General features: G+C 37.8%; 1 protein-coding gene across 1 annotated transcript; it reads right to left on the bottom strand.

Moving 5' to 3' along the window:
• Window positions 1–662: 662 nt before the first annotated feature.
• On the bottom strand, window positions 663–4,432 carry LOC307020974 (proton-coupled zinc antiporter SLC30A8-like). Its single transcript, XM_079652664.1, has 6 exons — window positions 4,214–4,432; window positions 3,434–3,603; window positions 3,131–3,243; window positions 2,503–2,608; window positions 2,247–2,381; window positions 663–1,412 (listed from the first exon to the last, which is right to left on the bottom strand). Exons 2-6 carry the CDS (start codon window positions 3,588–3,590, stop codon window positions 1,267–1,269), a joined length of 657 nt encoding a protein of 218 aa, XP_079508790.1. The 5' UTR covers window positions 3,591–3,603; window positions 4,214–4,432; the 3' UTR covers window positions 663–1,266.
• Between the last annotated feature and the right edge of the window lie 7,949 nt (window positions 4,433–12,381).

Below are 12,381 nucleotides of genomic sequence, written 5' to 3'. Positions count from 1 at the left end.
ATGAAGTTATTGCATCTTTAAATACTGCCAGATATGGGTTTATACCCTTATATAAATTGATCTTTTGATTTATCCATAAGACTTTATTCTGAAAAGCAGCTCCCGCTCTCGCAAAAATAAGTACAAAATTATATTTAAGTGGCAAAGTGGTTGCGTAGAAGTATAAAGCAACATAAAAAAGGAAAATGTTAGGTACAAGTACCTCAATATTGTACAAAGCATTGCTCAAGTCAATAACCTGTATAATTATCTACCACTTCTTAATGGCAGATATTTTCTAAATAAAAGAGCCAAACGAGGTGTAAACACTTGAGTGTCAGAAACATGTGAAAGGACCCTTGTACACCGAAATGGCCGACTTTGTACAGCATACAATTTGGTTTTAGGGTCAAAGAGGTGAGGGACTGTAAACAGGGAACAACCTCAAGACCTTGGGACAATGCATCCGTGTGCTAGCTTGTTGCCCAGCAACAGAGGAGTTGGTGTTTGCAGTGATACAGTGCTTCATCGTGAAGGATTTCATGACTTTGTAAATCAGACTACAAAAGCAAAATTCACAATACAACATATTTAAAAAAGAAATACATTTTATTTAATAATTCATTTCACCTTACAACTGAAAAAAGGCAGTGGAAACACCTTTTTTAAAATACACTTGATTCTCTCCGCATACAGTACTTCTGAGATTGCTGGTGTGAAAGTCAATGCATAGAAATATGTATTGATCTATATTTACATACCCGACTGTGTGCAATGTTTTATATTGGTAAAGTAGGTTAATGCTCAAATAAAGGGTATTTTTGCCTCAGTCTGATTGCTTCACAAGGTAAACAAACTATTTAAAATGTGCGTTCAAGACAATAAGTCGAAATGTAAATGAATAGTTTCTCAATCATAAAAGCAGTTATTGATTCTTAAAGGATAAACAGATTTATATCAACATGAATACACCTAAAAGCAAAGACAACACAGGGATATAAAGACAAGTTGAAACGTCATACATGGGGAACCATGTGAAAAGGGAATGTCCCTTCTAAAATAATTTAAATCATGAGCAGGGTTGCTTTTCCTTCAGGCACATGCTATAAAAACAGTTATTTGGGAATATAATCACAAAGGCACTAAAGACACAGTCATATGACTTTGGCAATATTGTCACAGTAAAATACCTCAGGGTCCAAGGAGAAGTGCAGAACTGAAGGTTCTTTACCATAACAGCATTTGCTTTATTATGCTGGGGTCAGATAAAATAATGATGGCAGGTAGCTACTTCTTGGGCTCCACACACAGATTACAGTCTGGCTTCAGGTCCGCCTGCCTCTCCATTTGAATTGTAACAGAGTGGAAGATGTAGTTGGAGTAACATGCCTGTGTCATTTCTCTCAGAACAGTCTGAGCATTCATGGTCTCATCTGTGGAGAGGGAGTCAAAAGAAATGTCAGTGAACATGTTAGTCACCTTGTTTGTAAATATAGAAAATGTGTGTGCCTATACGGTTTCAGCAAGGGCAAAGAAGAACGAGAAAAAAGCTATGTTTGCAGCCCTTGTCATGTTCTTTTTATAAAATAAATAGAAAGAGTCTTTGTGCTCATTACCAAGTATTTCCTTTTCCTGCTGCTCTCTACTTTCGCTCTGCTTTATTTCAAAAGGTAATTTCTACTCCATTACATTTATTTGAGCTTTACAAGTAATTTCTCTAATTAAGGTTTCAAATGTACTTTTTTTTTTTTATTATCATCTTTAAAAAAAATTCAACCAGTCACATTTCAGTTTACTTCCATGTTTGTCCAAAATGTCATCACTTCTTCATCAATTTGACAATGTGTGAAATTGACATAATTAGCATTTTAATTGTTGAGTCGTGGACAAAAACGTGTTGTATGAGGTCAAAGTGACCGTCAAAATCTGCTCAGTACATTCAAGTGGACATTTTTTACCAAATGTAAAGATATTCCCTCACGCATTCCTGAGATATCACAGCTATCATCGGCATGGAGTCATTATTTGTATATTCATGGCATTACAATATGTATAAGCAAAACCTAATACCCTTTGTATTTTAGCCCGGAGACGGTTTCAAAGAACTCCTTGCAAATTCATATGAACAAAATGTGCTAGTTCGTTGATTCGCCCACTGACGGTGTTCAGATTTCTTTTGGTTGTGACACCAATTGAAAAATAATACAAGTTCAATGGTGCAGACAGTTGTTCATAGGTTTGCATTTAGCCTGGCATTGTTTTCTCACCTATGGCCACGTGAGCACTCAGTAAGGCCTGGTTCATGGTGAGGGCCCAGATGTGTAGGTTGTGGACCGCAGTCACTCCCTTCACTGCGAGCAGATCCTCCCGCACCTCACCGTACTTCACACCTCCGGGAATGCCTGGGACATGAAAAAAGAGAAAATTTAAGAATTTGAGAAATGATGAGGAAGCACAAAGAGTGAGAGAGTGCTAACAAACTATGTTGACAATGTTTTTAGTGCCGGAGACTGAGAGCCTCACCTTCCATCAGGACGAGAAGAATATCCCTCAAGATGGTGAATGTGGTGCACAAGACAGATATGGAGAACAGGAAGGTGCAGATGGGGTCAGTTATCTTATATTCGGGCTGAAAGGAACAACACAGAATAATTTATATTGGCCAAAGCATCAAAGGATAAGTATGCTTAAGCATTTATTTCAGAAGAATACTTAAAAGGACACAGGCTGTTGACAACTAATAAAGTATTTATTATGCAAGAGAAGCTCATAGTTTTAGCCTGGGGAGAGAAAAATCTTCAGCTTGTGGACAGAAAACACGTCTTACAATTTTCCTGCACACAGTGTCTTGTGTTGTTCGACATTTCTCAAGAGTTACAGCGGGGTTTTCTCAGACAATCTGAAGATAAACTCATGCATGAGTGAATGAATGGGAGCTACAGTACTGTATGCTTTATTTTTTTATTAGATTCGATTTGGGGAGTTTTATCCTCATTATTATTTTTTAGAAATGCTGATAGGAAATGATGGTTAAGAAAAGTGACAACCGTTTCTGCTTCTACCAGAGAGAGAATAGCTTGTCCCAAATGTTGTTGTGTATTTACAACCTTTATCTTAAAGTAGGAGAGAGAAACACAGAGAGACTCCTGACCTTAAAGAAGATAATGATGGCGCTGACGAGCACGCTGATGCTCTGGAGCAGATCTCCTAACACGTGGACAAAGGCCGCTCGCACGCTTGCGTTGTCCTGCTGAGCCCTCCGTCCTGATAGAAAGTGGTAGAGTAAGATACATGCTATTCAATGAATTATACACTGGGTTATAATTCACTACATATTCCATTATGTTATGATAGTGGACAGTAGTGCCCCCTACAGTGCTGCAATACATATGACATTGATTCAGCATATATATTTGAGAGAAAAAAAGATTGAGTTGTGTATGGGGACACTTACCATTACCGCTTGTGCTCTGCTCCAGGTCGGCGTGATTATCATTGTTGTGTGAGTGGTTTGAAACCTGATTGTCTCCCTTTCCTGTGTTGTGGCTGTGGCTGTGGCAGTGTGAGCTGAGACCCCCGTGGCTATAGCCGTGTCCAGGCTGGTGGAGCATCACTGACAGGAAGCTGCCTCCAATTAAAGTTTTTCAAATGAATAATGTCAGACAACAAGGACAGCTGGCATAATATAATTTACAAAATATTTTGTAATGGATAGAATTGCATCTCATTTGGTTTCAGAGTTTAAATTGTAGGACATTTGGATACATTTAGAGAAGTTAAAAAAAGCTATAGCACCGTCAAACATCCTTTTGTGAAATGTGTTGATTTATTTAACTTTAGAAATTGTATTGCAAATTACAAACACTCTAATTGGGTTTTACAATATCAATAGTTATATCACTTAAATTCAGAAAGGATGAAAGAAGAAACATCTGAACTTTTTTTTCGAAGCATTTTTTATAAATTAACACAACGTAAGGAGAAAGCATTAATAGCACAAATAAATATTGGGGCCGCCCATTACAACAATCAATTGAATTAGCACTGAAGGTCTTAAGTCTCCACTAGCTTTAGAATATTTGTTACTATGTACCAAAAAAAATAAGTCTCCATTTGACTTTTCTGTAACTAATATAATGCTGTAATATAATGCTTTCCCACTCTTTTTGTCTGAAAATATGAATAAAAATAAAGTTGAAAACAAAATTCTGCTAGATAAATGTCAGTACTGCACCTGCACGATGCCAGCCGTAGCTGAGCTTTTGTGTGGCGGGTCTGGAGGACAGCCAGAGGGACAACAGGCTGATGAGGAAGCTGATTAAATCGGCAAGGAGGTGGGCCGCATCTGTCAACACAGAAAGACTGCCCGCGAAAAAGAGTTAAACCTGTCACTCTTGAAGAAACAGAACAGTCATGTACCAATGTCTCTTTCTCGCAAACCCGATCTGATGAACCATAGCCTCTTGTCTCTGAAAACATTTGCAGTTTATTTAAAGAAAGGCAGGAAACCAGATCACTTCTGCTTTCCGGACAAGTGTTCTTTACTGCAGTGACATGGTGATGGTGTGAACGGCTGGCAGAGGCAGTAGATTAGGAGGCTGTTGTTTATGCATTCAATATATTCAGTTTAAAGAAGTAGATATGCATTTTATACTTTATAAGCCTTTATAGTTGCCAATATATGTCCTGCATTTAAAGAAAATGTCCAGAATGTCATGTATTATCATTGCAGTGCAGCTCAGCCTGTTAATGAAGGATAAGAGCTGTGTTTGGTCCAACCTGATCTCACCAGAATGCGTGACCCCACCACGACTCCTTAACACCGCATTGCGTGGTGGAGTCACGCATTCTGCTACATTTACGTATCGGCACCACGCAAAAAAACCCAATGTAAAGTGAATGAGGCTCTTTTGTCGTGGTGCACACACGCATTTCTACAACGTCCCGCAGTGAGCTTTTATTCTATGAAACGTTTTTAAAATCTACTTTATAGATTGTAGTAACTCACGGGAGGCTTCTTTTATTTCACTGGTATTCATAATAATTTTTATTTTTCGTCAGAATGTAAAAATTACATTAGTTACGAATTTTTGTTCTCAAAAAACAGTGCATTGTGTGTAATACAGCTGTGATTTTTATTAAATTAGTTTTTAAGGAAGGCCAGCTTCAGCTGTGTCAAATAGATTGTTCCCTTTAGTTAACGTTATTTAAAAGACAACAATCATGTCCCCTTTATTGTATTACGAGCGTCAATTCCCATTGGATAATGGAGAATTTTACACCCTCTCCTCACTGTCGATTGATTTTACAGTGATATCTGCACTACTCATCGACTAAAAAACACCAGATTATCCTTGTTAATTACACAACATTGATTGGTTTAAATTGTGTACAATGCTTTTGTATTTTCCCCCTTCGATTCGGAGAAACAAATATTTTTTCTGAGTTTTTGGATGGCAGAAGACACTGCACAACCACTAATCCTCAGCTATCGTTTGGGACTACAGCATGTGCTTAGCTTGACAAACTCCGTGATCAGTCCTCAAGCTCTGTGATTGGATGTTGGAGTGGCAGTGCGCGAAGTTTACGCGGAGCGTCATAAAGCACTTTGAAATGGAATGAAACCCATCGACGGCACACTATTCAAAGCAGGCTCCTCCAACAGTGCAACACAATAAAACAGATACACAGAAAAAATAGCGAAAAAGTGCAATAGGAGTCTATATAGAAGTGATTGGAATATTTTTTATTTAATCTTTATTTAACCAGATAAAAGCATTGAGATACAATCTCATTTTCAATGCTGACATGGCCAAGAAGGCAGCAACGTTACACATAACACATAACACATAACACAAACTAAGAAAACAAAAGACAAAAAAGCAGTCACTACATTGTGAATATTTCTAAGTAGCAGCCATGTTATGGATGTTGTTTCTAAGTTCAGGTGTTTAATAGTCTTATGGCCTGTGGGATGAAGCTGTCGCTGAGTCTGGTGGTTTTAGTCCGGATGCTGCAGTACCGCCTGCCAGACGGCAGCAGACAGAACAGTTTGTGGCTGGGGTGATGGGGGTCTTTTATAATCCTGAGGGCTTTCTTTAAGGTTAACGTGGTATTTTTACTCCACTACATTTATTTTAGTTACTTTACAGATTTGGATTAATGATGTGAAATATAAACAATCCTTAAATCAGACTTTAGTTACACCTGAGTAAAATTCAGTGAAGGTGATTGTCAAGTACCAACAATCAGGAGAGATATTTGATAGTTGGTGCTTGAGAAGACTAAATATTTATCTGCAGATCCGTATAAAGCATATTCATTACTTGTTATTCTCTTATCGTTCATTAAAGACTGTATATAATTGCTATTTTGCACATCCCTTTCAAGATTTCCTAAGGTTTATTGACATATATCATATACACAACTACGGTGTAGTTATGCAATGAATGAAAAACTTGGGTCACAGGTTCCTCAACAGAGCATTACAAGACATCTATCAATATGTGTGTATACCTAAACTGTCATATTCTGCACATGTATTATTCTACCTACATACATCTTATAAGAGTATCATAAATATGTATAATATCGGTTAAAATAAGTGCTTCAACATAGTTAACGTTGCAGGAAAGTTGATTGTCAAGTTCCAAAACAAACCATGCAATATATTAGACGTTAGGTTCTTTGTCAGGCTTAATATGTATCTGATAGATACCCCCAAAGCTTTTTTCTTATTTAAAAGAAGACCTTAACCTAAAGTATTCTTTAATGTTTAAATAAAGCCTTATTAGTTTGTCTGTTTTGCACATCCTCCTATCAGGCACTAAACTGTTTTATTGTAGATATTATTTACAGTATTTTCTTGATATTTTCTATTCTATATTTATATCATTGACCTTCTACTTTCCCACTATTTTGTATGTACTCTTAATATTTAATGTTTTCATCAAATATAACTATTACGTTCCCTTTTGGGTCTAGGGGATCCGAAGGGAAGAAACACAACGAGTAGAATTGGTATAAGTTACAAGTGGTTTATTTGTAACAAGCCTATAAATGAACAAAATGATATACACAAACAGCCTGGCACAAACAAAGGGCCAAACTGTAGCTATTTAACAAAAGGAGAACTCCAAAAGAGAGTTGCACAGTAGTACACAAAAGGAAAGAAAATACCTCACTTCTAAAGTGGCACAAAATAACAAACAAAAGGAGACTGTGCGGGAACACAGCTGTTGCCGATCTACAGGCGCTAATCTATCCTGGGTCTAAGCCAGGGGTGTCAAACTCAATTTCATCGCGGGCCACATTAGCATTATGGTTGCACTCAAAGGGCCGGTTGTAACTATACAACTCTGCATCTATAATCAGGAAATAAAAAAGACATCATTGCCAAAAACAAAAACAACTCACGCGCCTGCTAAAAACGTATCTTTTTGACACTGCATTTGAGTGAGTTGTTCATATTCATACTGCAGTATGGCTTTTATTCATGTATTTTATACCTGTTGTGTTTATTTTATTATCTTTGCTTTTTAAATGCCTGTTTTTTAAATACCATTTTATAATGTGCTTCTACTGTATTTATTCTTAAAGGTCCCATCATGCTTTCCTGGTTATTACCCGTCCCCTTGTGTTTTGTGAAGGTTTGTATCCATGAAAACGTTCTGCAGAGTCAAAAACCCTCAAAGTACACCCTGTAGCGAGTAAAACTCTAACACAGACAAGACCAGTCTATGCTGCCACAAAACGCCTCGTTGGAGATTTCTCATTTTCCATTGTTTTCTTCCTGGGTTCTGTGACGTGTGAAAACCCAAATCGACAACAAATGACCGGATTGGCCCAAATGGACCAATCCGCGGAGCACCTCACACACCAGGACCCCTTAGTTAACTAACAGGGAGTCCCCATTGACTTGCATAGAGCTCCCTGAACGCTGGTAATAGACGAGTTGGGATTGCGGAGAAATGCTCTCTGCAGACCCATTCTCACAGCGTTATAAACCTTTTTCTTACTCAATATCAAGCCACACTTATTGTTTTTACTTCGGCTGTGACTGTTTGTGTGTGCTCAGGATGAGTTTCGCTTGTTCTCGCTGTATCGCCGACCCGGAAACCTGTCCGATCCTCGCAGTAACGAGCCTCGCAACGTCCTGACCAATCAGAGCACACTGGGCTTACAGGGATGGGGGCGGAGCTCCAACAAGCCATTTAGGACAAAGAGTGAATACCTGGTGAATACACATATGCCTACTATACAGCAGGAGTGGGGAACCTTTTTCCTCTCAAGGGCCATTTTAATTTTTTCAACATCCTCCGAGGGCCGTACAAATGATTGACATCTGCTTAAAAATACAAAAATCACAGCCCATTCGTTTGGCCTTTCTTTCATGCTGTGCAAAGAAAAAGCAACCTCTTAATCCAGATATCTCACCATGACTCGCGCATGCACGTGCACGGTTGTGGCATGACCACCAAAACAGAAAGATATGGAAACAAGATGTGTGCAAATGTATTTAGTTTCCTATCCATGTGAACATGATTTAAGTGGGGGGGACCTAACCTCCTGATTTTGGAAAATTGCACAATTTAAATCTATTCTATTAGACCTCAACAATGGAAATATGATCAGTAGAAATGGCCATGACATGGGACCTTTAAATGTCTTTTATTTTGTTTTGTAAAGCACTTTGGGTTGCCGTGTGCTGAAAGGTGCTATATAAATAAACTTGCCTTGCCTATATAAATATACATATATAAATATATAATATATATAAAATAATGTATTATATTATATTATTGCCTCTGAATTGGATTATTATCGGATAGGGCAATAACTTAGTAATTAACTACGTCTGAAAGCAGAAGTCCAGGGCAAATAATTGCAAGTTTCTTCAGTGCGCATGTCACAAAACGAGATGCATTGTGGGACATGTAAAGTGGCAATTAACCGTATAATAAACGTATTATATTCTTTGCAAGCTCTTGCGGGCCACATCAAATGAAGTCGCGGGCCGGATTTGGCCCCCGGGCCTTGAGTTTGACACCCCTGGTCTAAGCAATACACACACACTATACTACACACACTGACACAGAACACTACGACACACTGCTAATCAGTATAGCAAAGCACAGGACACCTACTTAACACGCTGCTAAGCAGTCTAACAAAGCACAGAAATGAGGCAACACAACGATGAGAGACAGCAAGCGCATTTCGTGGCATCTGCGGGCAGTGGCAAGTACTTCCGGCATCTGCCACGGAGGCCGCTACTCCGTGGTATCTGTGGCAAGTATATGCCACAGATGTGGTATCTGTGGCAAGTATATGCCACAGATGCCACAACTTGCCATGGCAAGTATATGCCACAACTTATATATGCCACAACTTGCCGTGGCAAGTAAATGCCACAAGTTAAGAGTTAAGAGAAGGTTTACGGTAGCTGCCACTCGCCTTCCGTGGCAAATGCTGATATTTAAACCCGTATTTATCGCGTAAAATGTCGCTGTTTTGGCATGACTTTATCGGACTGATCTGTACACAAGACTGATGATCTGTTACTGATGGTCCGATCATATTTTTGAAAAAGATTAAACATTATGTTCTATAGATTTTACTTGGAGAACGTGGTTTGTTAAAATAAATAAACGTGCTATTTTTATGATAATACTCAAGATATATTATTAGTAAGTTGACATACAGATCTAACATTGTTGACCAGAGGTGGGAAATAGGCTAACTTGTATAATCAAGTACTGTACTTGTGATTTAGAAATAGCCTACTTGTACTTTAGTTGAGTATGTAAATGGTATGTTACGTAGTAGGCTACTTACCCCACTACAATTCAGAGGTAAATTGTGTAATTGTAGCCTACTCCCCTACATTTATTTAATACGCTACCTTTAGTTACTTACTACAGATTCTGATTAATGATGATACATATAATCAAGTCTTAAATCAGACTTTATAGTTACTCCTGGAGTAAATTCACAAGATGCCCTACTACAGTATACAAAGTCATTAAAACTAGCTGCACCTTTACCAGCTTTGAGAACACTTTCATGATCAATCATTATAATGAAAACATGTCATATGCACTTTAAGTATATTGTTATGCTAATCATTTTGCACTTTTACTTGAGTAACATTTTAATGCATGACTTTTACTTGTAACAGAGTATTCCAACATTTAGGTTGGCTACTTCTACTTTTACTTCACACTAGAACCGCCAGGGGTCGCTGTATAGCCTACCTAAAACCACCAACGTGTCAAATGAACGAATGCATTGATTTTCAAGGTACAATATTATTTTATTTATCATACTAGAACACAATGAGTGTTGCCACTACTCGCCGTGGCATGTGCCTTGGCATTTGTGGCATCTCCCACAGAGGCCACTACTCTGGCATCTGTGGCAAGTATGCCACAGATGCCACAACTTGCCACGGCAAGTATGCCACAACCTGCCGTGGCAAGTAAATGCCACAGATGCCACAACTTGCCGTGGCAAGCATATACCACAACTTGTCGTGGCAAGTATATGCCACAACTTGCCGTGGCATTTGCGCATGCTGAACGGGAGTTGCCACAAGATGCCAGAGTTAAGAGAAGTTTTACAGTAGCTGCCACTCGCCTTCCGTGGCAAATGCTGATATTTAAACTCGTATTTATCGTGTAAAATGTCGCTGTTTAGGCATGACTTTATCGGACTGATCTGTACACAGGACTGATGTGCGATCTCTATTTTTCAAAAAGATAATAAATTATCATTTATATTCAATTTTACTTGGAATAGCCTACGTGGTTTGCTCAAATAAACAAACGTGCTATATCTATGATAGTAGGCTAAACATAGGCCTATATTGTAATAAAAAAAGAAATATTGGCAAGTGAGCGTTGCAACGCAAGCCCTTGGCAATTGTCGCTTCTTGAGGGGAGTTTCCACTGCTTGCTACGATAACCAGGTGTATTCTTACTAGTAAAGACAAATAATTAAAAAATAAATATCTGTATTGATACAGCAACGTGTACAATGGTGTTATTAGACTTGGCTACAGACTTAGGGCAGCACCATGAGAATGATAAATACTTAAATAAACATGAAGAATGTTCTCTTAAGCATGATACTCCAAGCAATCCTCATTTAACCGTATAAAGTTGATTTAATATGTTGAGGAAAGAGGGTTACAAGGTAATATAATTACACCCTTGTTAAAACTTTTTTTGTGCATCAGTAAAAAGGTTATATGTCATGCATGCAAATATCAAATCAATGTGTTGCTAATTAGCATAAACAGATTTTGATATGATACGTTGTATTTACTTTATTTATCTAAAATGTTGAAATCTTTGCGTTACAGCAGTGATAAGGGATAGGAAACATAAAATAATAATAATAAAAAGAAACAGGAAATAATTTACACGTTATTAGTAGATATTTATCTACAGAGTATCTAAAGAATAAACAATATAGCCTACTGAATATATAAGAATACACTATAATAAACCATCTTACTAAAACCAATAGAAACATATATTTGTCTTTCTTAACCCTTTCATGCATGAATTATGAAAGCCTCACTCGGGATTTTTTTACCAGGTGTTTTTATTGCTCTTAGGGCATGAAAAACAAGATTTTAACTTTAGTTTATTTTTATCTAGTTTTTTCAAATTTAGAACATTTAAAAATACATTTAAAAAAAGAATTTTAAGGATGATGTTTTATAATAATATATATTGAGTATTATCATAAAAATAGCACGTTTATTTATTTTAACAAACCACGTTCTCCAAGTAAAATCTATAGAACATATAATGTTTAATCTTTTTGAAAAATAGAGATCGGACCATCAGTAACAGATCATCAGTCTTGTGTACAGATCAGTCCGATAAAGCCATGCCAAAACAGCGACATTTTACGCGATAAATACGGGTTTAAATATCAGCATTTGCCACGGAAGGCGAGTGGCAGCTACCGTAAACCTTCTCTTAACTCTTAACTTGTGGCATTTACTTGACACAGCAAGTTGTGGCATGGTTGTGGCATATACTTGCCACGGCAAGTTGTGGCATCTGTGGCATATACTTGCCACAGATACCACATCTGTGGCATATACTTGCCACAGATACCACGGAGTAGCGGCCTCTGTGGCAGATGCCGGAAGTACTTGCCACTGCCTGCAGATGCCACGAAATGAGCCAGGCCCTACTGACAACGAGAGGCTGGAGGCGTCTGTCTCACAATACAGAGCCTCTCAAATTTTAAAACAGTCATTAAAAAGCAACACACTCTTCCTACATTGCAATTACTCCAAACGTGTAATAACGTGCTTTAACCAGTAGGAGGTGCGGGTTAAAAAGCTGTCAAGTTTACAGTGTTAACAAAATAAAATATACT

This window comes from Notothenia rossii (genome assembly GCF_949606895.1).
Source record: "Notothenia rossii genome assembly, chromosome: 10".
NCBI classification, from domain to species: Eukaryota; Metazoa; Chordata; class Actinopteri; order Perciformes; family Nototheniidae; genus Notothenia; species Notothenia rossii.
The sequence above is the reverse complement of the archived record's forward strand: the minus strand, read 5'-3'. Positions and strand labels throughout refer to the sequence as shown.